This window comes from Phyllostomus hastatus, unplaced genomic scaffold (assembly GCF_019186645.2).
Source record: "Phyllostomus hastatus isolate PE091 unplaced genomic scaffold, TTU_PhHast_1.1 phas_contig_34, whole genome shotgun sequence".
Classification (NCBI taxonomy): domain Eukaryota; kingdom Metazoa; phylum Chordata; class Mammalia; order Chiroptera; family Phyllostomidae; genus Phyllostomus; species Phyllostomus hastatus.
Genome location: NW_025333857.1, coordinates 36,747,928 through 36,774,093, shown reverse-complemented (window position 1 = coordinate 36,774,093; position 26,166 = coordinate 36,747,928). Strand labels below are relative to the sequence as shown.

Sequence of the window (26,166 nt, the reverse complement as noted above, 5' to 3'; positions counted from 1 at the left end):
AAACAATACTGATTACTTTCATTTAATCTTTTACTACACCATCACTCAGTTGCACTTTTAGTGAGAATACAAGCTGCAGGGTGCTTTAAGAAATGGAGACAGAGCAGGGAGAGTTGAGTTCCTCTTTAGTTGAGTCCCAGTGAAGAAAAACTATGTACAAAAAGAGGCAAAAAAAAAAAAGAAAGAAAGAAAAACTACATACAATACAGGGTTGGGTAGCATGAGTCTCACTCTTTCTATGTAGCTCTGCCCTGTGACCACGGTGAGTGGCCCCTGGTCCTTCCCTGCCAAAGCACCGTGTGTCTCATTGTAATCCTTCTCTGCACCCGGGGTTGCAGCTGGCTGCCATACACTGCTTTCTAATAGGCATACCCAACAACAGGCGGTAACATTTTGGAAATAATTCTGAGCCTCAGTTTTTTCTCCTGTTATAAATAGTTGCATTAGATGATCACTAGGGTTCCTTATATCTTCAGCATTCTGGATTACTTAAATTTTGAGTTCATAGCATTTAGAGATCTTTAATTTGAGACACCTAAATTTTCTTCCTCTTAAAACCATATTACAGAATATTACTGAAGTTTTACAGAATATTTTCAGAAAACATACAGCATGTCATGGAGATTTTCATCTCTCTTATTTTATAAGTAGTGACCTGTGAAACCAGGTTACTGTTACATCTTATTTTTTTCTCTGTTGTGTGCACCAGCTTTTAAAGGACATTTTTGCCTCTACAACAATAGTGACTTAGAAAAATAACTTCCCACCACCATCAAAAGTGTGTTGTAGAGATTAGTGTGACAGGATTTCATGGAATGAGCATTTTATATAAATGAGTTGCATACTCTTCACTCAGCATCAGGGAAGAGCTAGCATTTTAATTTTTGAATTCTAGTTTTGATGTCCATACTTCATAAGTCTCCCTGGGTCCATTGTTTTACCTCTCAGATACCTCTTCCATGCCTTAGAATACTATTAGAAGCAGTCACCTGGAAGAACCTGGATTTCTTAGTGTAGGTTTAAGGCTTAGAGGCAGGAGAACAGCAGAATCAACTGCAGTTTTCAACAAATGCTTACAGAGCCTTACACAGACTTTTGTACCCAAGACTCTCATTTTCTGAAAGTATTTTAACCTGTGAACATCCTGCACATTTTCACTGAGATATGGAACAACAGTTTGAAGAAACTTAGATTTAGTGCCAAGAACTACTAGGTTATTTTCATGTATACATTATCACTCAAATTGATTGATATCAGTATTGGTTCCTGAGTAGTAACTCAGTGTTAAAAACAAATCCTTGAAATAGTTCATGTGATGGCCTCTTGTAGCACATACGGTATTTATCGAAGGTTAGCAAGCTGTTTTGTGCAACAGGCTAATTGCATCTGTGTTACCCAATATGACTGGACCCAATATAATTATTGTCAATACTGGGGGGAAACAGCCCATAATGCTTACCCTACTGATAAAGGTTCAAGGTAATTGTGTTTGGATTTAGTTGAAGCATTACACACAACCATATTGAAATACATAGTATCTTCCGTCTTTTAAATGTGTTTGCAGTCATTCTAGCATCTTTGAGAAATGTATGAGGATCATCATCCTCATTCTATAGGAACACAAACTGACTGAAGCCAGTATTTTCCATTAGAGCTTAATACAAATAAAACTCATTTTGTTTATTCTTCAATGTTTGATTTAAAAAGACACCATTTTGCTTGGCGCAGCACAGGATTATTTTTTACAAAGTTGAAGTTTTCGTACACATCTAGTAACTTGCTGATAACTACAGTGATTTATTACCCAGAATGACTTGACTTTGATTGTTAGGTAACAGAAAATTAGTAGATGTTCTATAAGTATTAATTGAATTTACTTGGGTGATCATTCTTTTTAGAAAATATTTTTCCTAAGTTTGTAAGTAAAGCTATGTTTATGTTGATTTTTTCTTTTCATGCTATTAATATGAATATTGTTAACCTTGCAGAATGGTCGATGTAGGGGGCCAAAGATCAGAGAGAAGAAAATGGATACACTGCTTTGAAAATGTCACCTCTATCATGTTTCTAGTAGCGCTTAGTGAATATGATCAAGTTCTCGTGGAATCGGACAATGAGGTGAGTGCTCATTGGACTGGCAGTGGTTTGTCATTTTAATATCGGATACAAAAATAAATGATAGGAAGTAGGGTGTGGGGTATGGAGTTAACTGACTTCATTGCTTTCTTGACTGATTATTGGGGGATTTTAAAATGAACCAAAAATAGCTTGTATGGTACACATGGTGCACTCAGAAAGAAAGGTAAGCTCTTTTGTCAGATGTATGAGCAGATCTGTGTGTTCAGGTCTAATTAGATGCAATTTAGTACTTTTAACATTCTGCAGAGGCTCTGAAAATGAAAATAACAGAAGTCTTAGGCTAATCATCAGATCGTTTGGTAGCCTTCTTCCTGCAGGCTGGAGTCGGGGAGTGGTGGAATGAGTCAGCCTGTTGTGTTTTGTTTCCGTTTTGTCTAGATCGTTGTTTGTGTGCTGGGTGGGTCCCAAAGAGTACTGAAAACTCAAAACCTCTCTTGGCAGAAGTGAGTGACTTTGCAGCTGGGCCCTAAATCAGTTCATTGTGGAGCCATGAAGTGTCTTGGTGATGTGGCCTTTCTGCTATTAAAGAATTCTACATGCTATTGCATAACTTTGTCTCTACTGATCAGTGAGTGAGTGGTAGACCTGTCTGGAGAACTGATTCATTAATACAAGTTCCTCCCCATTGAATGGAAATTTAATAGGTATAGATATGGATTTCGAGGATAATAAAGGCTTGGTAATGAGTCAGAGTTGATTAGAGAGTATAATTAAAGGGCGTAGAAAACTGACTTTGAGCTGGAATTCAGTGTAGTGTTGGAGAAACAGAGAAGATATCATTGATACCCTGGCAGAGGCAAAGATGCAGATTGACATGCCAATAGTTCAAGTATTAAATATCCTTCTAATAGCGTAGGAAATAAAGAGAAGGATGTGAGATATCGCTAAAGCTGATTAAAATAAAATGTGGCATATTCAGATGTACTTTTATTGCTGTGTATCTGTTAGGTATACAAGAATTCTGGCTTCTTGGTTCTTTTAAGTACTTCATTTTTCTATAAGAGTTAATCTCCATTAACATACACATCTAATCCTCCATAGTATTTCTTTTGTATGTAGAATTTGTATGTAGATTGATAAAGAGTTCATGACACATTATTTCATATAGAGCCGATTCATACATTTCAGAATCTTTCCTGGGTGCAAGTGTATGGGCCTTTGAATCAATCAGAAAACTTCTTTTTAAGAGTGAAGTTTATTGGCCATTTGCCCTTTATAGTTGTAATGCAAAGAGCCTGAAAGTCACTTATCAAAACTTAAATAAATCAGTTGCCATCAGAATTTTAGCTATGCTATCTCAATGCAATAGTCCCCGCCCCCCAATCCTTGATTTTGCTTTCTGTGGTTTCAGTTACTGCAGTTGCTGAAATCCGAAGATACCAAGTGGGAAATTCCAGAAATAAACAACTCAGTAAACAATTAATAAGTTATTAATTGTGCACCGTCCTGAGTGGCTTGATGAAATCTTGCACTGACCCACCCGGGGCATGACGCATCCCTTTGTCCCGTGTATCCACGTTGTCGACGCTCCCCACCCCTTAGTCACTTAGTAGCCAGCCACCTCTGCTATCAGACCAAGTGTCACAGTAGTTGTGTTGAAGTAACCCTTATTTTACTTAAGAATGGCCCCAAAGCACAAGGTAGTAATGCTGGCAGCTTGGATGTGTCAAAGAGAAGCTGTGAAGTGCTTTCTTTAAGTGAAAAGGTGAACATTCCCTAATTAATAAGGGAGTCTGGGTTCACAGGACTGTTATTGCAGTGTTGCTGCAGTTTTTCCTCTTTTATTTGTCGTTGCTAATCTCCTATTGTGCCCAACTTACAAGTTAAACTTGATCGTAGGTATGTATGCACGTACAGGAAAAACATAGTCTCTGTAGGGTTTGGTGCTTTCCACAGTGTCCCCCTTGGAACACGTTCCTGGCAGGTGACAGGGAGACTGCCATGTGCCTTTCTGTCTCTCTCTCTCTGCCTGTGTTGGTTCGTTGTTCCACAATCCTTGGTTGTAGTTTTTTTAACATACTGCATGTTTTAGAAGCAGACCTGTAACAACATTCCTGATGTCTTTAAATGTAGAATCAAGACAAAAAAATTTGAAGGCTTGTGTACTATGTGTACTGGGTACCAGGGAATCCAAAGAGATACAGAAATTATAAAAAAAAACAAACAAACTTTGCCTTAAATGACCTCATTAAAGAGATATGCTACTGTAAGATGTAAGAAACACACATAATTTTTATTTTTGTCACTGTTTACATTATAGCCAGCAGGAAAAATGTGTTTACCAATACACATTGTATATGAGATAAATGTACTGTTGTGATTTAATGCTAATCAGTTTACTACTTTAAAATTTGCAAAAGACAGAAAATACAGAAAAGAAGGTAAATTTCCTAGGCCATTCATCAGCTAATTCTAGTTAATCCATTTCTTCTGTTATCTAGACATTACAGGTCATTTATTCCATTTTTCATATGATGTTGCTTGTGGAGATCAGGTTTTTGTGTAAAAGTGTATTATTTTAATTTGAATAAAATGACATTGTTTTGATGATCAGATAACCATAATTACATTTTCTACAGTAACGAGCCATTCAATGTATAGGTACTATGTACATTTAAAAATATTTTTCCAGTTTCTTTTGATTCCTTTGGTGATATATATTATGCTACAAATTAACAAATCTATTATTTTTTCACTAGGACTCCCTAATCATTTGTGAATATTTTTAAAACCTAACATGTAATTCTGTGAGATAAAAGTCATTTTTATGTTGTTCATTTTTTCGACCTCAAGTCAATCCTGATAGTAGCATTGCAGATAATCTTGAGCATAATAAGAAAAATACTGCTTCTTAATTACTTCATCCATGCTAGCTGTAGCCATCACAGTTGGCAGCATTGGTAGTTAGGAAACGTTGAAAGTATTTTTTTAATGTTGGGATATAGTGACATTATTCTTTTTTTCCCCCAATTGTGCTAATATATAAAAATGTCATTGCCTCTCTACTTTCTTAAATCATTAAGGAAATTTGACAATACGGAATTCTGCTTTCCTTAAATTTTATGGTTTTGATGAGACAAAACTGAAATAAGTACGCCCATAATTTATGTTTTCGGTTTTGAAATCCGAAGTTCATAACTTTAATCCAAAGCAGACTCTGTGGTACATCCCCTGGTGCCTGTCTGAGAGTGGCCACAGACAGCCCCCTTTCTCTCTGGGGACTGTGAGAAGGCACTGCAGACCACCAGCCAGAGCTCCTCTGGGAAGTATTGTGGACTGCTGCTTTTGCTTTTAATATTTCTAAAACTTTTTTTATTAATCTTCAAAATTTATGTAGATCTGCTTTTGTCTGTTGAAATTCTCAGCCTTCCTAGAGTTTGGGGAATGCATTTCTTTTGTTATTTTTTTTTAATCCAAAGAAAGAAATATGTTATCAAATAGTGGGTGAGAATTTTCAAGGTTGTAGAGTTGTGTTGATTTGCATATTCCCTTTACTGTCTGATTTTCCCTGTGATAACACATCAGCAGGAAGCCAACTATTTTGCTGTAATCTTTTCATGTATATATTATTTCAGTGCCTCTGAAAGCCCAGAGCACACAATAAGACATTTGCATAACATATTTCAGTTTATCAGTGTGTATCCAAACTCTGTCTTTTAGTCTTTTATTTTTCTGGTTTTCTGTTACATGAATATCTGAACACTTATAATACAAAGATGCTTTCTTAGTGACTCAGGGTCTGTCTTACAGACCAACCACTTTATAGAATCCCAAAGACTATTTTTTCCCCTCTGGTTCTTTTTTGAATGTGTGCTTCCTGCTTATATTAATTCTTTTGAAATGGTCATTAGTTTTATGAAAATATTAAAAGAATTTCTCATATCCTAGCCCTCTTTTTGAACCGAGATGGATTCCCCAACATTGGTTCTCACAACCTTTTATCTTCAAACCTCATTCTTGGAATTGCTCAGTATATTTTCTAAGAAATTGTAAAAGAAGAAAGTAAACATTTATAATAACCTTAAGCACTTCATGCCTGTTCAAAACTTGCTTAACACCATTACTCATTTGAATCTCACCAGCTGACCTCCTGTGAGGTTAGATCTAGGTTTGCATCAGAACAACAAGGGTCCAGTGTGGAGAGATTGAGACCCATGGTCAGGACTTCCCAGGGCTCCATCCTCTGCCATTCCAGACCAGCTTTCTCACCTGTCCTTTACAGTGTCTTCCAGAAATTAGAACAGACTCAGAGAAGCAAGAGAAGCTGTTAAAGGTGGACAAGGGCCTGGAAGTAGAATGAAAATCCTGCCCTTTCAAGGACTTGAGACACCTCTTCTCTGCCGCTAAGCTCTTACTATTCTCATAGATAACAGTAGGCTTTGCCCATAATTCAGAGTTCCTGTATTGCTTATTTGATTTTGAACTATCTTAAAACAGTCTAAAATACAAATTTCCTTTGGATATTTCTCCTCTACTTGGTTTTAAAATGAAGCCATTCTGAAGTTACTCAGCTACAACCAAAGTTTGAATGTTCTCTTTAAAAGTGTGAAACATGTATTTTGTTCTACTTTAAAAACTCCAAGTGGGCTTTGGGAATTTTTTTCAGATAAAATTCAGCTTTAACGGGAAAACTGACTAAAATATGAGGAGAAAGAAAAATTGAACTCCAAAGGAAACTTTTAAGCAGTAGATAAAAATGAGAGCTTAGGTTAAGATATCCAGTCTCAGTTAGGCAAACTCTAACCCTCCTTCATTGACTCTTGATCAGCTTATGAAATCAGAAACTACATTTTGCTTCTCAGCCTTTGGTATACTTGTCTGTGATTCATGGCCTGATTAGCAAGGATATTCCTGAAAGACGCCCTACTTTTTCATGTTTAACCCCTTTTCCATTTCCTCTTCCCTTTGTTCATTCAGCCACCTGTCCTTATTTGAGACTCCTTCCCTCGCCCTTTTCATTGCTCACCATTTATGTTTCCTCCTTGGTTTTACTTCTTTGTTTGCATTGCTTGCTGGAAGCTAGGAGGAAGTTTTCAGATCACCAGTTATGCCCTTGAACCAGAGACCTTAGTGCTGGTAAGGGTGTGGGGAAACAGGCACACACGGATGTGTTTTGTGTGCACGTGTGTTGGAAATCATTTAAAGACTTTACATTGAACCCTTATTACTACAATCTATGCAATAGTATCTTTTAAAAATGTAAATTACCTTTAAAAAGATTATGAAATAGTATGTTTAGTTTAATCTGATTTCTGTAATTACAACTAATTACATATATATGAAATTATAGGGATGGTTATTAGCCCTCAAAAAGAAAAGAATTTGGAAGATTTTATACCAAGAAAAGGTATAAACCAGAGGTATCCAACCTTTTGGTGTTTTTGGGCCACACTGAGAGAAGAGTTGTCCATACATTAAATACATTATGACACATAATCACAAGAAAAAATCTCATAATGTTTTAAATAAATTTACAGTTTTGTGTTGGGCAGCATTCACAGCCAGCCTGGGCTGCATGTGGCCCGTGGGCTGCAGGTTGGACACTCCTGGAAAGTGATGGCCGTTGTTGCTAGGTGATGATAGCCTTACAAATAACCGAAACTCTTTTTTTTTTTTTTTTAAGTAAAACAAAGTAAGACTTCAGATTGCGATTTTGGCTCTGCTATTTAACAGCTTTGTCCATCTTTCTTTTGGATTATCTGTCTTGTTTTTAGTGATATGTAGGAGTTTCTTATATTCTTAGATGTGAGCCTTTTATCATATGTATTGTAAATATCTTCTTCCATTTTGTAGCTTGCCATTTATTCTTCTTTGATCAATAGAAGTAGTGAGTTTTAATATAATAAAATCTATCACAATTTTCCTTTATGGTTATATGTTTGTGTGTGTTTGTTTACATAACTGTACACACAGTAGGATAACATAAATCACCTGAAAAATTTGGGTGAAAGGCAGTAAGGATTGGAGGCTGAAATTAAGGAAAGAAATATAAATCACACCACCAGGCACCTTTCCTAGTGGTAGTCCAGGATTTAGTCACACGTCTCTTAGCAGTCAATGAAAGGAGGTAATCATGGTGTGTTACAAGATTTACTGTGTTTTTACAAGTCAGCTTCTCCTGGTACTCAGCCTGAGTGACCCTGCAACTCACGTGGGGATGCTGTGGGAGGCAGTAAATTACATCCACGACAGTATCCCTCCAGTAAACTGAATACCAGAATTCACAAGGGCTGTCAAAGCCTCCTTCATTTTGAGGCACTGCCATATACTGGAGTCCGTGATGGGCCAATACCGTTCATCTTAACCACATAGCTTGATGTAAGAATAAAACCGAGAATAGTCGGGGAAGTGGCTTTTGTTTACTTCTGTTTTTGTACACGATTTCAGTGAAACAGGAAAGTATAAAATTATAGAGAACTTAACATTTTGATATATTTGCTTTAAATCTTTATTTTCACAGAAAGAAGATGATAGGTACAGTTAATTAAAGACCTTGTGTAACCTTCCTTGATTGATTTCTCTCCCTCCCCAGAAGAAGCCACTGGCCTCAAGCTGGCGTTTGTCATTCCTAGCTTATTTTTTCACCTTTATACTTTTGGGTTGGCCAAAATGTCTGCATGTTTTTTTCTGTAAAATAAAAGACACAATTTTCATTTTCACCAATAACTTTATTGATTTGGATATTTTTAGTATGTCAGCTACCTCCTGCTATTGGCTTCTAGTGGGTAGAAGCCGGAGGTGCTGCTAAACATCTTCCAATACGTAAGACAGCCCCACAGCAAAGAATTATTTGGCCAAAATGTCAATAGCAGCACCAAGAAACTTCACAAACCACCGTTGACACTTTTGATCAGTCACAGCACCTTCTCCATATACTGCACAAATCTTCTCTGGTGTTTCAGTTGCATTTTTCCCTTTCTTGAAATAGTAAAGCATACATAATACACTGAAAATGTTCCATATCTTCTTCTATCCTCAGCATTAAAATGGCTGCACAAAAATTCACAATTTTGGTAAGTTTTTTTAAAATGCACACTGATATGACAACTGCTACAATGCAGTCTAACAAAATTGTTTTGAATGAACTTAAAGACAACTAAGCACTCCTAGAGCCATCGTACAGAAAAAAACTAAATGAACTTTTTGTCCAACACAATACATATGTATGTGCTGATAAAGAATAGCTAATATTGGATTCTAAATGATATGCATGATTCTAAATTTTATTTAAATGATTTTACTTTGCAGTTTTTTTTCTCTACTCAGGATTGTTTTTGAGATTTTTATCAGGCTGTTTACACATGGCTCGTAAATCATTTATTTAGTCCATCATATACTTCCATCATGTGAAAAAGCCCTATTGTGTTTCACATGCTTCTCAGCCAGTCAGGTGGTTTTTAATGCAGATTACCTTTTCCTATCCTTGCCTATCCTCCCCCTTACCCCAATCCCCAATGGAGTGGTCTTAAAAAAAAACTGATATAGACACACTTTTAAACATATTCTCATTTTATTGTTCGCTGGTTATACACATACAGACATTATCTTTCAGTGTGTTGCTTGTCTTTTCACTTCTTACAAAAGAGTTTTAATGTGGCCCACTCACTCATTTCCTTTATTAGTTGTGTTGTTATATTTTCTTCAAGAATTTTTTTATTTTCCCCAAGAAAATGAAGATACGTCCTTCATTTTCTGTGAAAAGCGACAAGGTTTTGCTTTTCATAGGCTTTCTGTACACCTTATACTTGGTCTTTGTATATGATAGGAAGTAAGGATTTAATATTTTTTGCCATAGTTCTGTTCAGTTGTCCCAATACTATCTATTGAATAGTAAAGCCATCATTCATCTTCACTGATGGTTTTCAGCCTTTTAAATTATGAAATACATACACACACATAAAGAGAAGTACACAAATAAAAGATGTACAGCACACTGACATCCCCAGATACCTGTGTATCCAACACCCCAGGCAAGGAAACAGAGCACTGCCGAGCCCGCTGTAGCCTAGCTGGTGCCGCTCCCCAGGGGGCGACTGCCGCTCCCTACGGCAGTCACTCCTCTGTTTTCTCTTTTATTTTAATACTTAAATATGCATCCTCAAACACGATTGTTTAGTTTTTATTTACATTTACCTTTTATACAAAGGGAATCAAACAAAGTGTGTTTTTTGAATTTTATCTAGATGGTGTGCTATTTTGAACGTACATAGTTTTGTGTCTCGCTTCTTTTACTCGACATTATGTTTGCAAGGTAGAAACATTCTATATTGTACATAATTCACTTATTTCCATTACCATGTAGGATTTGACTACATGAAAAAAATACCACAATTTGTTTATCCTTTCTACTGTATGGACTCTCAGTAGCTTTCCAGTTTGGGGATATCACAAATAATGCTGCTGTGGATATTCAGATAAATGTGTCTTGGTGCATGTGGGCATGCTTTCCTGTTGGATGCGCATCTGGTAGAATCATGACACATAGGGAGTATCTATCTTCACCTTCAGTAGGTGGGGCAAAAGTATTTCCAAAGCGAAAGTACCAACTTACACTCCCCGCAGCAATGTCTGAAATTTTTTGTCACTTCCCATCTTTGTCACCCCTTGTTACTGTCAGTCTTTTTCACTTTAACCCTTCTGGTGACTAAGGGCTGAGCTGCAGTCCCTGTGTGTGCCTGTTTACGCGGCCATTCCCTCATTCTTAGTGCACAGCCCTTGTGCAAAGCAGTGATGGTTCTCGGGTGCCCCACTGTGTCAGCCTCTCAGCTGCTACCTCCAGAATTAGCAAGTATCTCGTGGGAAGGGTGCCACCAAATACAGGTCCACTTCTCTAGATTTGTCCTTTCCCAGATTCTGGCCTCGTAATTTTTTATTGCTTTTTAGCTCTTAGGCCTTTAAGCAAATATAAATGTTTTTTATTGGTTAGTTCTTTTAACTATTCTCCTTCCCATGATATTAGTGACGCCAGTGTTGTGTGCCAGTTTTATTTCACACACGAGTCTTCTCTGGGCAGTTTGGTTGATCTATTTAGTACTGTTATACCCAATGTAAAGGTACCTAACCACTAGCTTTATAATTATCTTTACATGTAGTGCATCAAATCTACCTCCCTTACTGTTCTTCAGAATTTTCTTGGCTACTCTTAGTCCTTTATTCTTCTATTTGAATTTTAAGCTCAGCTTATCAAATTCAAAAAAAAACTTGGTTGGAATTTTAGTAAATCTATCTATAAATTTGAGGTTAGTTTTTCAACTTCACAGAATTGAGTTTTACCACCCATAAACATAACAGGGTACAGCTCACCATGTATCATGCAGAATACTCTTTATATCTTTGTGTGTGTCCAGTTTTTATAAATGTTCCACGTGCACTTGAAATTGTGATTTTATATTTTTGGGTGCAAGGTTCTACATTACGTCTATTATTACAACAAACTTGTTAATTGACTTATGCAAATTGTTATGGCCTTACTAGTTTCTTGTCTGCTTGATCAATTATTGATAGTTATTTTTATTATTTTTAATGTTTTTATTGACATACACACATATAGGGAAGGATATAAGTTACATGTTCATTTAAAGTCAGGTATGCTCTTTGCTGAAATAAAGCAGTTATAGAAGCAGCACACCAGCAGTGGTGGTGTCCTGCCTTCAGTCTGGGGGAGGCCACAGAAAAGGCTGTGTTTTCACAAGGGCTGGGGACCGAGCAGTGGAGGCAGTTGGTGGTGGCAGCAGGGTGAGGGCAGCGGTGGCCAGAAGACATGGACAGGAGGTCATTCAGTAGGTCATGACTAACATGGGGAGGAAAGGGAGTTTCAGAAGGAAGGTGACAGTAGGCCTAGCTATACAGGAAGTAGAAAAGAGTAAGCTGAGTTTTTTAATTAACAGTTTATTGAGATAAAACTCCAACTATCAAATTTACCCTTTTAAAGTATACACGTCAGTGGACTTTAGTATATTCATAGAATCATACACAGTGTCACCACTAGTTTTTTCATTTATATGCACCGTTGACCCTTGAATAATGCAGGGGTTAAGGGCATTGACCCCTGTGCAGTTGAAAATTCAAGTATAATTTTTGACTTCCCCAAAACTTAACTATTCATAGCCTACCGTTCACCAGAAGCCTTACCGATAACATAAACAGTCGATTAACATATATTTTGTTTGTTATATACATTATATACTACTGTATTCTAACAGTAAAGTAAGCTAGAGAAAAGGAAAAATACATTTATAGTACTGTACATATTTATTGAAAGAAAATTCTTGTATTCGGTGGACCCGTTCAGTTCTAAGAAGAATTGTTATTTTTTCATATTATTCACCTTTTTTAGTTGTTGATACGGTGAAGCAGCAACTTCCAGACTCCATACATGCTAGACTGGAATCAGGAACTCACTACTCTGTAATCTGGGGGCTTCTTTTTACCCTAAAACGGAACCCTGTCCTTGTTACCGGTCACTCTCCCTTCCACCCCTTAGTGTTAAGCAACCCCTGATCTGCTTTGTCTCTATGGCTTCGCCTATTCTGAACAATTCATGTAAGTCATATCATATAATATGTGGCCTTTTGTTTTCACCTGTGTGGCAGCATGCTTTAGTACTTCCTTTTTGTTGCAAAATAATACCCCGTTTTATGGATAGACCCTGTTTTATCTATCCATTCATCCGTCGATGGCTACTTGGATCAATCCCACTTTTCTGGCTGTTACAAACAGTGCTGCTACTAACATTCCTGTATATATGAATTTATGCCCTTTAATCCAGTCATTCCACTTTAAGGGACTTATACTAATAATCCCTTTAACCTAATAATTCCGCTTTAAGGGATTTATACTAATTGTTTAATCGGATCCATGTCCCAAAGACATGTAGAAGATAGTCCATCACAGCATTGTATACAGTTGTGAATAGTTGAAAACCAGTGAAGTGTTCAGCAGTAGGAAATTGGTTAAAAACTTAGACCATATTTAAAAATAATAAAATACTTTTTAAATACTAAAATGATAATATGGATTATGTATAGTTAATATTAGAAAGTTCATTATATATTGACGTAAAGAAATGATTTCAAAATAATATAGAAAGCATGCATCTAATCTTCAGAGATGTGTAACACAGGTCTTTGTTGTCAATGCATACAAATTGTCTGGAAGGCTAATATGAGCTGGTAGCAGAGATTATCTGAATGGCTGGTTAGGGGCAATGTTTTTATGTTTCATTTTACTTATTTTCTAATTTTCTGCATCTTTTTACTTATTTTCTAATTTTCTGGATTAAAGAAATGATAGCTATTTTAGAAGGTAAGAAATAATTTTTAAAAGTTTGTCCATTAACATCTAGTTAAATAAAAGTAAGCTTTTTAGGTCACCTTCTATTTTCCTAATTGCCTTAGGAAGGATAAGATGGAGACACAAGTGAATAAAGAAATTTGTACAAATGAGTAGCCTCAGAAGCTTGGCGATATTAAAAAACACCCATTGTTCATCAGTTTACTCAGAGTGTCTTCCAAACTGAGACAGCCTGCAGAAATCATGCAAGCCAGGGAGTTATTGAAATAAGGGAGACAGTTTTATGAGGTTAGGATTTATCTCAGCCCTTGTTTTTCATCTTAGATGGAGCAAATGCAGGGGATTTAAAGCTCAAAGTCAATGAAAGCTCTGCGCTGTGGACAAGCGAGTGGAAATGCTGTGGGCCCAGCGCCAGAGGAATCTGGACCGCTTTGGTGGCCAAGTTTAACCAGCTGGGGTCTTTCTTGAGTACCATCTGACTCTTCCTTTTTTAAAAAATAAGAGTTTGCCCTTTAGCAAGGAATCTGCATTTTTATAAAGCTTAAGATCATTATCTGGGGCTTTGTTATTCTCACAGGGGTGTGCAACCTATTGGCATCTCTGTGCCACACTGGAGAAGAGGAGTTGTCTTGGGCCACACATTAAATACATTGTGACATATAATCACAAAAAAAATCTCATGATGTTTAAGTAAATTTGTGGTTTTGTGTTGGGCTGCGTGCACAGCCATCCTGGGCTGCGTGCAGCACCCGTAGGCCGGACACTCTTGCGAGTTTGATGGACCTTCAGATGCATGGAATTTTCTTCTGAGAGATTAGGTAAGGTTCAGGGGCATGAGTAGCTGTCTTTCTCTAGGTTTCTGCTGCTGCCTCAGTTAAACCTGCTTCAGGGCTATTTCCCATGTGTTCCCATGTTTTCCACACATGAGCCAGTGAAGAATAAATGAATAAAACCGGTATGTTTTTTGAATTGGCAATCCCTGTCATGTGAATTGTTACTTTAAAACAAGAATAAGTGAACAGGGATCTCTTTTAAAGGACATTGGGCCACGGTGATGTCTGACTTTGAGACATCCTCCCCAGAGACAACAGAGAAATTAGAGAGAGTCCTGGTTTGAATCGCATCTCCACTCATTTCAGACTGGGTAATCTTGAACAAAATATCCCTGTGCTTCCCTTTTGATGTACAAAATGAGGATATTATTTGTCTCAAAGTGTTATGGGGATTATTAGAATAGATAACATGTAAAATTATTGGAGCACAGAGACATTCAGTACATGACAGTTCTTAGTACTGATAATCTTCATAATGAAAGAGACACTGTGATGACTTTTACTTCTGAACAACATCATCTATAAGAGAACTCTTTGATTTGACATTTATGCTTTCCAGCTGGAGTAATAGACTTAACTGATATTTGCTCAATAAGATAAAATGTGGGGAAAACTGTTATCTGTGCAAATGCTAAAAAACCAGGAAGCTTTGGTTTAAGAAAATTCTTTTTGGAATAACAGAAGGAAAAGGTCTTAAAATGCAAAGAAAGGAACTGAAATCAGTATGGCTTTTAAGATACAGCTATCCATATAACATTTATCTGCTTACATGTTTTATTTATCATAGTGTTTATATTAATCATGTCTTTGGTTGAAAAACACAAAAATTCTTACAAAGTAGCCCAAGCATAGAGTAGCTCGTGCAACCAGAAAGTTATCTTAGGGGCTCCTGGAACCTGGCATTTGGTTGGGCATCTCTCTGTCTCCCCCCTCCAGCCTTGAATCACATCCTTCCACCATAACAATGCAAGAGAAGGGGAGTTTTCACTCCCAGATTGAAAATCTAAGGGATGTAGTGTGTTGATTGTCTCCATGTAAGTTAACATTGACCCAGGGGTCAGAGGCAGCTTGGGTTTCCAGAAGACTGGGCATTGTGGAAGAGAGCATACCTGTCAGAGGAAAACAATATCTACTATAGTGGTGGTTTCAAATCGTGGGTTTCAACACATTGGGAAGTGGGAACCATTATTGGGTTTTGAATTCCATTTAAGTCATCCATAGCATCTTTACAAAATGAGAAAAAAAAACAGATTTAAATAAAATTGAACAGAAAATATCAAAGGGAGTCATAGTTGTAATTACTGTTTTATGAAACTCTTGTTTTCGTTATATTGTGTGTGTGCGCGCTAAATACAACCTGAAATGTATTTGCCAGTGTGGATCCCAGTCTAGAAAGGTTCCCGGTCTGCATTGCACAATGCTCTTCTTCCCTGGTCAGTGGCTGCCGCCAGTGGGAAGGTGGTGCGCCTGGCCCTGGGATCCGCCCCAGGTGTTGGGAAGACTAGCGAGTGCAGAGCAGCACAGCGGCAGATGGGGAAGGAGTTGCTCCTCACCTCCCAGTCACCAGGGTAGGGCTGGGTCATCGTTTTGTTTTGTTTTGGGTAGGGAATCTGGAGGGCAGGTTTTTATTTTTTCTCTACATGACTCGATTTAAGATAAATAATCATCAGCTATGGCGTAAGGTCCACTCAATTTCTTTGTTTTAACATCACAGTCGTCCACTAACAGAGCCAGCTTCACAGGTATGCAATCTTGTGCAACTACACAGGGCCCACATTTAGTTTAATTATTCTCTGATGTCGCCATCTTAATTTTTTAATAAGGGCCTCATGTTCTTATTTTGCATGAGGCCTGTAAATTACGTAGCCAGGCCCTCCCAGTATGCACTAAACTGAGTGATAGGTCGTTAGAATCTTCTTGCCTGCACCCAGAGTACTGTGGGCATCCTCAGCGCTCACCTGTGCTCCAGCGCACGATGCCTGCAAGGGGAATATATCTTCAGTCCTCTGTTAAATTTAGTATCACCTGATGCCTCTTAGTTTGAATTCTCATTTAAAGAAATGACACTAAATGTGTTTCTCCTGCTTAATTCGAAGCATGCTGATGCGTACTGTATTACCAGCTGATGTCCTGCCTCACTTCCCCAGTGGTGCCAGGCTGACCTGCCTGGTGAGGTTGGTCAGACACTAATCACTGGCAGCCCAAACTCATGCTAATGTATCCCCCATTTCTCCCCATCCTCTCAGTGCCCCCACATCCCTTAAATAGGCTGTCAACTTGCTGAAAGGAAAGAGACAGCATCGAATTTAAAAGAGCTCACATTCAGGTTACGTATTCGTTAAACTGAATTTCTCGCCTATAGTGTTATGTTAGTATGGAGGTGCTCCCCTCTCAGCTCATCCTGGAGTTGCCCATTGAACTGGAGGAATGGATTGGCTCACTGCCCTCCCCACCCCACCCCTCCCCTCCCAAAAACCAAATACTTATAAAAACCGTGCACCAACCAGGTAGAGCCATGTTTTGATTTTCATAACCTGAAAAAGAAAAATTTTAGAACAGTTTATCTGTGTTTTGTGATTCAGTTTCCAAATTGCCCTGTGCTCAGTAAGTGTTCCTTTGGCACAGATATGAAACATGTATAATCTTTTGTTTTAATTCATATTCTCTAAAATGACCAGAGTTTCTGTGCTCTTTAGTTCCTGTCCCCCTAAATAGGGACATCTTGCCTGAGGTCTTGCTGTGAGACTTGTCAAACAAGAGGAAAAGCTCCAAAGATGTTGGAATTTAGGGGGGGCTGAGCCATCCAGCTTACATGATTCACAGGTTGGAATTTCAGACACAAGCTCTCACAGAAGTGGAGCTCTTTCCAAAAGGAAAGACAGTAATAAAATCACCCGGGGAGGACTTTTCTGACAAAGGCCTTTTGTTGACACTGATAATGAGCTCCCTGTCTTTCTGAATCTGGCAGGCTCTGGTCTCTGGTTTCGGCTGAGATTGTTTTTTTGGGTCTTGGGATAGGAAGTATTTACCTGCCTTTTCACAGATTTCCCAGGCATTGAGCACATTAAAAATGAACCAACATCTAACTGGATAAAAACCATTTTCGTCTTTACTAGACAATGAATGAGCCTTCACTGATTGCTGTGGTCTTCCTTTATCTCCTCTCATCAACAGAGACTGCCTTTTAAAAAAAACAAAAAATAAATTTTTAAACTTAATCTTGTGGAATGATACATATCATTTTGAACACTAAAATTAACTTAGGATTCTTAATATTTCAGGCCATATACTAAATTCTAATGCTAAACTGAAATTTCTCAGTTGTGCCAATCATTTTGCTAATTATTCGGTCTCATCCTGAGGAGAAACTAGTGCTTGCAGCTGTTTTATTAACCAAGTAAACAATCCCCTTAGATCCTGCTTACCTTTATAGCAAGAGAACAGGTCATTCTTGTTGGAATTATTACAATCTGTGTTCCTCTTTTGAGTAGCATGATCTTAGCACATAAGAAACCCAGGCATCCTTATCAGACCTTCTGTCCGCCTGGGATATAGAGCTATGTGAACATTGAAGGGCGTTTGCAATTCCTGTTTCTTCTTCCCAGCAGTTGTGCCCCCCTTATAACAGCTGCCTAGCTGTTTGATACAGGGCATGACTCCAGTGGGTTTCAAAGAACAAAGACTAAGTTCATTCTCTGTATCTGGGATGACACACTGTTTTGTCAGCCTTTGCACATCACTGGCCTGCATTAAAGGATTCCCTGGGTTAGCTGTCTCATTCCACCTGGCCATCATCCGAGTGGGCGATCCAGAAGTCACTATTGACTCAAAACACCTCACAGAGCATTATTAGACCGTAACTGATGTTCCAGGAGAGGAGGTCTTCATGATGCCAAACACCAGTCTGACTACTGCTACCTGAAGTTCCCCGTAGGTTGCAGAATCCACCAGGTTGGCTTAGGCTCCTCTGAGTGTTGGGCTATGTTAAAATAGAACTAGAGAACTGACTCCTTCACTCAAAGTTCAGAGAGAGATTTCTTCAGAAAACCTATCAATGTAAAGGAGTACACCTCAAAGAAAACGTGTGTACTGCTGTTCTACTTGCCGTTCAAGTTAACCTGTGCAGGTGAAACTGAAGAGCAGGTGGATCCTGCGGCAGAGAGGGGAAAGCCTTTGATTTCACGTCTTCAGCTCCCAGGCTCGGTCCGTATTTCACAGCACCATGCTTCAGTATCAGGCTGCGGTGGGGACATTCTTGTCTCCTTGTGGACTACCTCACAGCAGAAAATCCCAGGGCTAAATATTTATTGAACCTCTGCAGCTGGATGAATTCAGGCCTAAAGAAAATGAGTATCCTGGCTTATTCAAAGTTAACTTTCCATTAGCAATTTTAGCAAGAAGTACTTAGAATTCTAAAGAGGATTCACACCCTAGACCTGCTACTTTCTCACCATTTGACCCTGGGGCCTTCAGGGCCTCAGTGTATTTAGCTGTAAAGTAGGGATAATAACAGGATTTTCCTCAACAGTGTTAGGGTTACTGTAAGCATTCAATAGCTTCATGTATGCAAAGTGTTTAGATGAGTCCCTGGCACATAGTGAATGCTATAAAAGTGATTATTATAATTATGATTATGATGATGATGATCCCTAATCCAGGGGTCTAACAATATTCTCTTTGGAAATTTTCTACTTAACTAGGGCTCAGAGTATAAAAGCTACAACTTCAAAACATTAACACACAACAAATTCCCTGCATTTGGAGGATATTTTAGAGCTATTTCCTTGTAGAAGGAGCAAGTAGGGAGAGGGGCACCATGACTTTGAGATTTAATAGTCTTGCCCTGGACAGGTGGCTCAGGTGATTGGAGTGTCGTCCCATGCACCACAAGGTTGAGGGTTTGATCCCTGGTCAGGGCTCCTGTGAAAGGCAACTGATCAGTATTTTTCTCTCTAAAATCAATAAACATACCTCAGATGAGGGGTTTTTTTTTAAAGATTTAACAGTTTTGAGTAAATGTCTAGATGGGCTGAGGAGAAATAAAGGTGAAATATCTTGCTTATGAAATTACCTGAAAACAGACCAATTTGAGATCTGTATAGTTCCTTCTCTTTTAAGCAGTTTTATCATTAAAGAAAAAAAGAGGCTTCTTTTCAGATACTACTATTCTCATTCCATTTTATCAAACTGCATTGGAATTCTTGTGCAAATCTGACAAGAATTACTGTCCAATTGTTCGCACCTTTGGGCACTTGTTCTTATGCCCTGGCTTGTACCGCTTTCCAATACTTTCAGTATAGATCTGAATTCCTCAGTGAGACTATAAATTCCTTGGCAAGAATGATCAGTGATGTTTATTGGTAGAGCAGCTGACTACCTACATGCCATGTTCAGATCAGTTCTCAACAGGGCTGGGGGAAGGCTATTTTGCCCCCCAGGAAACAGCGAAGGACCAATGTCTAGAGACACCTTGGTGATCTCATAGTTGGAGGGGTGCTCTGGGCATGTAGAGGAAGAGGTCAGGGGTGCTGCTAAACACCCTACTGCACCGGGCAGCTCCCCGACCCCTAACAAAGAATTATCCTGCCCAAGACATCCATAGTGCAGAGGTTGAAAACCCCTGCTTCAGGAGAACCAGAAGACTGCCATATGCACCTTCCCCCCAGTCCTGTGCTGGCAGACTGACACCAAGAATTCGGAAGTTGGAGGGTCACGCATTTGGCTTTTGTCAGACCCTGTTAAAATGGCAATGCACAGTAAGCTTCCCCTGGCATTTATATGTAAAGGAATTTTCATTTACCCAATATGTCTTTCCAAAGGTAGATTTTGTAGAGATGGATTAAGTGCAGGGCACAGTTAGCATTTAGAAAGGAAAGACACGGGGAAAGGCCTACCAAAAGCAACAGTTAGCCCATCAGGTTTTGCAAGGACAGCCATACCTTCAGTAGCTCCCCAGAGAGGGCCCATGCAGCCACCTCTTTGAAAACAAGAGCAAAGGGCATTCACTCAGAGTCGTCATTCCCAATAGAGTTCCAGTCCCTTCCATCAAAGGCAGCTCCAGCTGTCACTAGTGTACACCCGCTTGTGGCCAGCATCCCTGGCCGTGAACGCCACACCGTTGTCTGAATCTTCTCCACCACACTGAGCCCTGGAACGGAGTGGACATTTGCACGTTTAGCACCTCTCCCTTCTGGATCAAACTCAAGAACGTCAGAGACACTCAGAGGTCTCGTCAAACATGCATTATTAGTCAAAGATCACCAGGGACAGTGGTGTTTATTTTGTTTCTCCCAGATTCTGAAAACTACACATCCCCCCTTTTAAAGTGTTTCCACAGTTATCAAGAACAATTCACTCTTTCCAGTCATGTTCATTAAGTTAATAATGTATTTATGCATGAACTCTAAACCACTAGAAAGGAACTAAGGAAAAATTTTTTTGAGTTTTTAAGGAAACAAGAGTTTTCTTCTCTAAGAACAGAGATTTCATTTTTAACTTTAGACTTATAACCAGGGTTTTTTTTACGACAGTAAAATACACATAAAATTTACCATTTTAAGTGTGCAGTGTAGTGGTACTCACATTGTTGTGAATATTGTCCAGAATTTCTTCATCTTGGCCAACTGAAACTCTGAGCACATTAAACAGTAACTCCCCACTCTCCCTTCCCCCAGCTCCTGACAGACTGCATTCTACCATCTGTCCTGTGAACTTGACTGCTCTGGATATCTCATATAAGTGGATTCATGCAGCATTTGTCTTTTTAAGACTGGCTTATTGTACTTAGCATACTGTCTTCAAGTTTTATTCATGTAGCATGTATCAAAATTTCCTTTTTAAGGCTGAATAATATTCCATTGTATGGATATACCACATTTTTTAAATTTATTCATCCATTGATGGACACACGGGTTCTACATTTTGGCTATTTAAATAATACTGCTATGAAAAAGCATATATAGGTATTTGTTCTAGTTTCCATTTGGGTTCCTGCTTTCAAGTCTTTCTTCAACCCAAAAGTAGAATTACTGGATTATATGGTAGTTCTATTTTTTAAAAAAAGATTTTGGAGATAACTGTAACTGAACAATAGTAAAAAGTAATAAAAAGATTTTATTTATTTATTTTTAGAGAAAGGGGAAAGGAGGGAGAAAGAGAGGAAGAGAAATATTGATTGGTTGCCTCTTGTATGTGCCCTGACCTGGGACCAAACCCTCAACCCAGGCATGTGCTCTACCAGGAATTGAACCAGTGACCTTTCACTTTGCAGGATAACACCCAACCAACTGAACCACAACATTCAGGGAAGGTAGTTCTATTTTAATATTTTGAGTAACTGCCGTAGTATTTTTTATGGTGGTTGTAACCTATAACATATAAAGATTTTAATTTCTCTACATCCTTGTCCAGCACTTACTATTTTCTGGTTTGGTTTTGTTTTTTAATAATAACCTTCCTAATGGGTACGAAGTGGTATCTCGCTGTGGTTCTGACTTTCCTCATGATTAGTGGTGCTGTCATGTGCTTACTGGCCATTCGTATCTCTTCTGTGGAGAAATGTCTCTTTCTTTGCCCATTTTTGAATCATGATTTTTGTTGTAGTTGTTGAGTTGTAAGAGTTATTTATGTGGTCTGGATATTAAACCCTTACAGATAGATGGCTTGTAAATATTTTCTCTCATTCCATAGGTGATAGTCAATTTCTTGAAGATACTATTTTTATAGCACACCAGATAATGGCACTCAACCACGTGAGTGAATAAAGAGATTCTCATGTGTCAAAGATGGTTATTTTTTGACCCCTCCTAAAGTCAGGGAGAATGAGTTATATGACCTTTGGATGTTCTTCCAATCCTTCGATGATTTTTTTTTTTTTTTAATTTTTGTAATAGATAGTTTTTTCTAGCGAGGAAACTGAAATTTTAACTCTTGGCCAGTCAAGTTAGCCGAATGTCCACTAGGGGGTACTCTAACTGCAGCATGAAGTATTCACATAAAGCTTAAGGTAAATTCCAAGGTTGTCCTGACAAAGACTTGTTGCTTCATAAAAATAAGGTGTTTATGTTAAGTTGAAAAACTAATCACATTGATAAAATGTTAGCACTGAAGGCTTGAGTTCATCTATTTCAACCTTCTCCTTATAAATGAGAACACTGGGATCCAGTGAGGTTAAGTGACTTGCCCAAGGACACACACCACCTGTTAGTTACTGATGAAGCCAAGCTTCCATGCAGGGATTTTACTCCTGATCCAGAATCACACTTCGTCTAATTCTCCACGTTGTCACCGCTTACTATTCAAACGTCTTCCCAGAGTGCCCGCGAGTATGCCAGGGCCCAGGTCAGTATGCCTTCTTCATGACTAAAGGAAGCTGGGTTGTGAACAGCTTGGGCTGCAGATAAGGAAAACAGAATTTCAGTAATTTACCTATTAACCTTAGGGAGACCATTTAATATCCAACTCTTAGCATCCCTATTAAATTAAGAGGTTGCATTAAATCTATGCAGCTTACCCTCAAGTTGATATTATGTAAAAATTTCATCTGAGACTGGAACTCTAATACTGGAAGCCTGATATTTCCCTGCCTGAATCCTACTTTCTTGTTTGAGAGCATAGCTTTATATTCTTATACCATAAAATGATGGAAATTGCTATTTACCTTTTCTCATGGCATTGGATGAAATCTGGGCACCAGCTAACTATTTTTTAACTTTTGCAGCTTTCACTTTCTTTAGTGTTGGTGCTAAATCTTACCAATAATATATAAGCCTGCAGTTAAATCAGAACTACTAACAAAATACAACTAATTTGTAGCAACTTATTGTAGAAAGTACATGAATAGCACCGATTTTGGGACGTTCACATAGGCTTCCTAGACAGCTTGCAGGCTCCAGGCTGGTAATCACTTCCAGATTTTCACACATTGTTTCTTCACATTGTTTCTCACCTGTCTTTTCCCTAAGTAGATGGCCTATATTGTCCGTGCGCTTTGTTTTTCTATCCATGTCTGTTTACAGAAGCATCCCACCAGAAAGGATGTTTTCAACTTGCTATGTTTGTACTGTTCAGTCATGTTCAGAGTAACAGTTTTTATTTACCCTAGTAATGAGTGTAAACAGTATCTCTTCATTTTCACAGTACTGTAATCCCTCACCAACGTCATACCTGCCTGGTAAGTACAGCAATTAGCAAAATCACAAAAGGCAAGATCATTGCCTCACAGTTTAATTGGCTTTACACATAGAATATAACCATCACAGCACATAATATTTCTAGAAGGAATAATGAGGCGAAAACCCTGTTCTCTTTTCTGGGATTACCCTATCCAGTACTATGGTGCTTCCTAGAGCTTTGTTTTACATTGTTAGAGTTTTCCAACCAGCTCCTCTGCCTTTGTCACCAGGCTTTGCCTTTTTCATCCTTTAGGTATTGACAGAATGTCTGTGTCCTTGTCTGGCCTTTTCACAAATTAGCCAGGGGCTGAGGGGTGGTCTCCTGGGTTGTGTATTGAAGGAGGTAGTGTTCCAGCCCCAGCCTGTTCCCCAGACCTGCGTCTGGGTGTGCCTGCCACAGAGGGGACAGTAACTAGAGCCAGGCTGGCAGGTGTTTGTTAAGGGAGCTGGACTGAATATAGGCTTTTAAATACTGGCATATAAATTGAAAAACATGTTATCTCAGAATTCTGATTGGCAAGGGACTATCGCACTTTGGGTTTTTGAGAACGGCCTAATAAAAAGAGTTTGCTTTTGTTATGATTGAATGTTACAGAATTTTTTTTAAAAAGATTTTAGATTTATTATATTCATTCAGCATCTGGATGTTTTCTAATTATTAATTGAAAATCCCAAAATAATGCTTTGCTAAATAAAATACTTAAAGCTTTTAGAAAGCTATGAAATTACGACTTTTGCTCTATACATAATGGCATTAGGTTCAGATCAGTATTGACAAAATTGGCATGATGTTGTTTTCAGTACCATGTTTATGTTACTAATACTGATCTTTGAAATCTGAAACACGTATTTTCATGGGTGCAGAATTCTGCCAAGAACGTACAGGCTTGTAGGTATCCAAATTGTTTCATACCCTAAGGCCAGTCTGTTGGGTCCTGTTGTTTGGTTTTATCTGTATATTTATTTCAGTGGGCTGTGTTAGTCCTTACAAACAGGATGATTTGTTTTTTAAATTAAACATACAGCAGTCTCTTTTGAAAGCATTTTGGATATCTTTCAAAATTTAAAATGTACATGTCCTTTGCCTGAGTGGTTTTACTTATCTGTGAAAAGCCTTTGTGCAGAGGTTAGAAAGACTGGAAAAAATTAAAGAATGTGAAGATGACGGATTCTGAAAATTACTCAAACTCTGTAAGAAACATATAAGCTGCATTTACCTGGGCCAACATAGAATAGTCTCAAAACTATATTATTAAGTGAAAAAAGGAAAGCATAGACAGTAGGTATAGTATACTTCCATTATCTAAAAGTTATACATAAATACATATGTTTGTATATACATAACATTTTTCTGAAATGATACAGAAGAACATGGAAAGGTAACATGAACCTGGGGGAAAGGAATTTCCATTTTTCTATATTTTTATGTTCAAATTTTTTACCATGTATATATAATTTCCATTTTAAAAGCTAGCAATTAAGTTTAGAAATTAGCACTGTAACATTTAGTACCCATTAAAACACGTGTCGTACATATCATTTGTGCCATCTAAATTTACATCTGCTTTTTCTTTATATGTTTCTTGAATGTATTCCTTGATATTGTGTCTTAGAACATTTATAATGTTATTCAGACCTTTTTATTGAGTTGTTGGTTTAACTCTTACATGTTAATACTTGTGCTAAATAATCTTAAGGAAAATCATGTCAAACACATATGCAACCTATATTGGAGGAAAGAGCTGTTATTACAAAGGGTGACCGGAGGGAAGTGGATAATGTGAGAATGGGTAAAAATAGAATTATGAGTGCGGATGTAGGGCACATGTCCTTGCGCGGCCACGCACAAGCAGTTACAGATGGCCCCCCTGCCGGAGAGAAATAATCCTTTGTACTTGAGGTTTCCAGATAAACTTTTCTTTGACATTTGAATTGGCTTAAATTTATATAGTATTTTTAGACTCAGTATTTAATCAAGAAGTGTTGTAGTGGGGATGATTGATGCTTGTATCTTTCAGAATTTTGCTTTTGTCTTTGTGGATACACCTAGATTTCTCGGGCTTAGAAATTTTCAAGGCAGTTCAGATGTGCATGGTATTTCCATGTCAGGGAGCTGTATGTTGATTGGGGGAAACTGTAGAAGGGCTTTCAAGTGCTGCTGAAGCTAGATATTAGACCACTGGAAGCTGAAACAACAACTAGTGTGCCAGTGGGAGATTTGTGTACGGTGAGTGAAACTGGAGGACATTTATGTTGCTAAGAATTGGCAGTGCTGCTGGAAGACAAAAATGCAATTAGTGTTGATATTCTTCTGCAAGCCGATATCCAAGACATAGAGAGGGCTCTATGGTGACAGCTGATGGGTTGGTAGCAGTGGGAGAAAATATTACAGTGGGTATTTTCTGTGCTGTTAAGAATTGGAGACCTGAGGCAGGAAGCTCAGATACTGGGCTCTAAGAGATACAGATGTGAAAGTTGTATCATCAGTAATACAAAGTATTAGAAATAATAATTAGAAGTAACAGGAAGTATTTATGAGCTGGGGAGGAGGTGGAAAGGGAGAAAAAATATTTAGTGGATGTGGGAGTAACTGTAGAAATACGGGGAAGAGATGTTTAACCTGATAAAAAGTTGATCATTATTTGCTAAATATTAGGGTAGCCGTGACAGAAATTATGTGATCCTAGGTCATTGAAGGTGGTTCCTTTGCTGGCTTCAAAAAAAAAAAT

General features: G+C 38.1%; 1 protein-coding gene across 1 annotated transcript in view; it reads left to right on the top strand.

Moving 5' to 3' along the window:
* The window catches only part of LOC123819693 (guanine nucleotide-binding protein G(q) subunit alpha), a 259,106-nt gene that overhangs the window by 197,973 nt on the left and 34,967 nt on the right, over window positions 1-26,166 (top strand). The window contains exon 5 of the mRNA XM_045840150.1: window positions 1,989-2,118. Coding sequence (XP_045696106.1) covers window positions 1,989-2,118 — 130 coding nt within the window. The remainder of the gene's footprint in view (window positions 1-1,988; window positions 2,119-26,166) is intronic.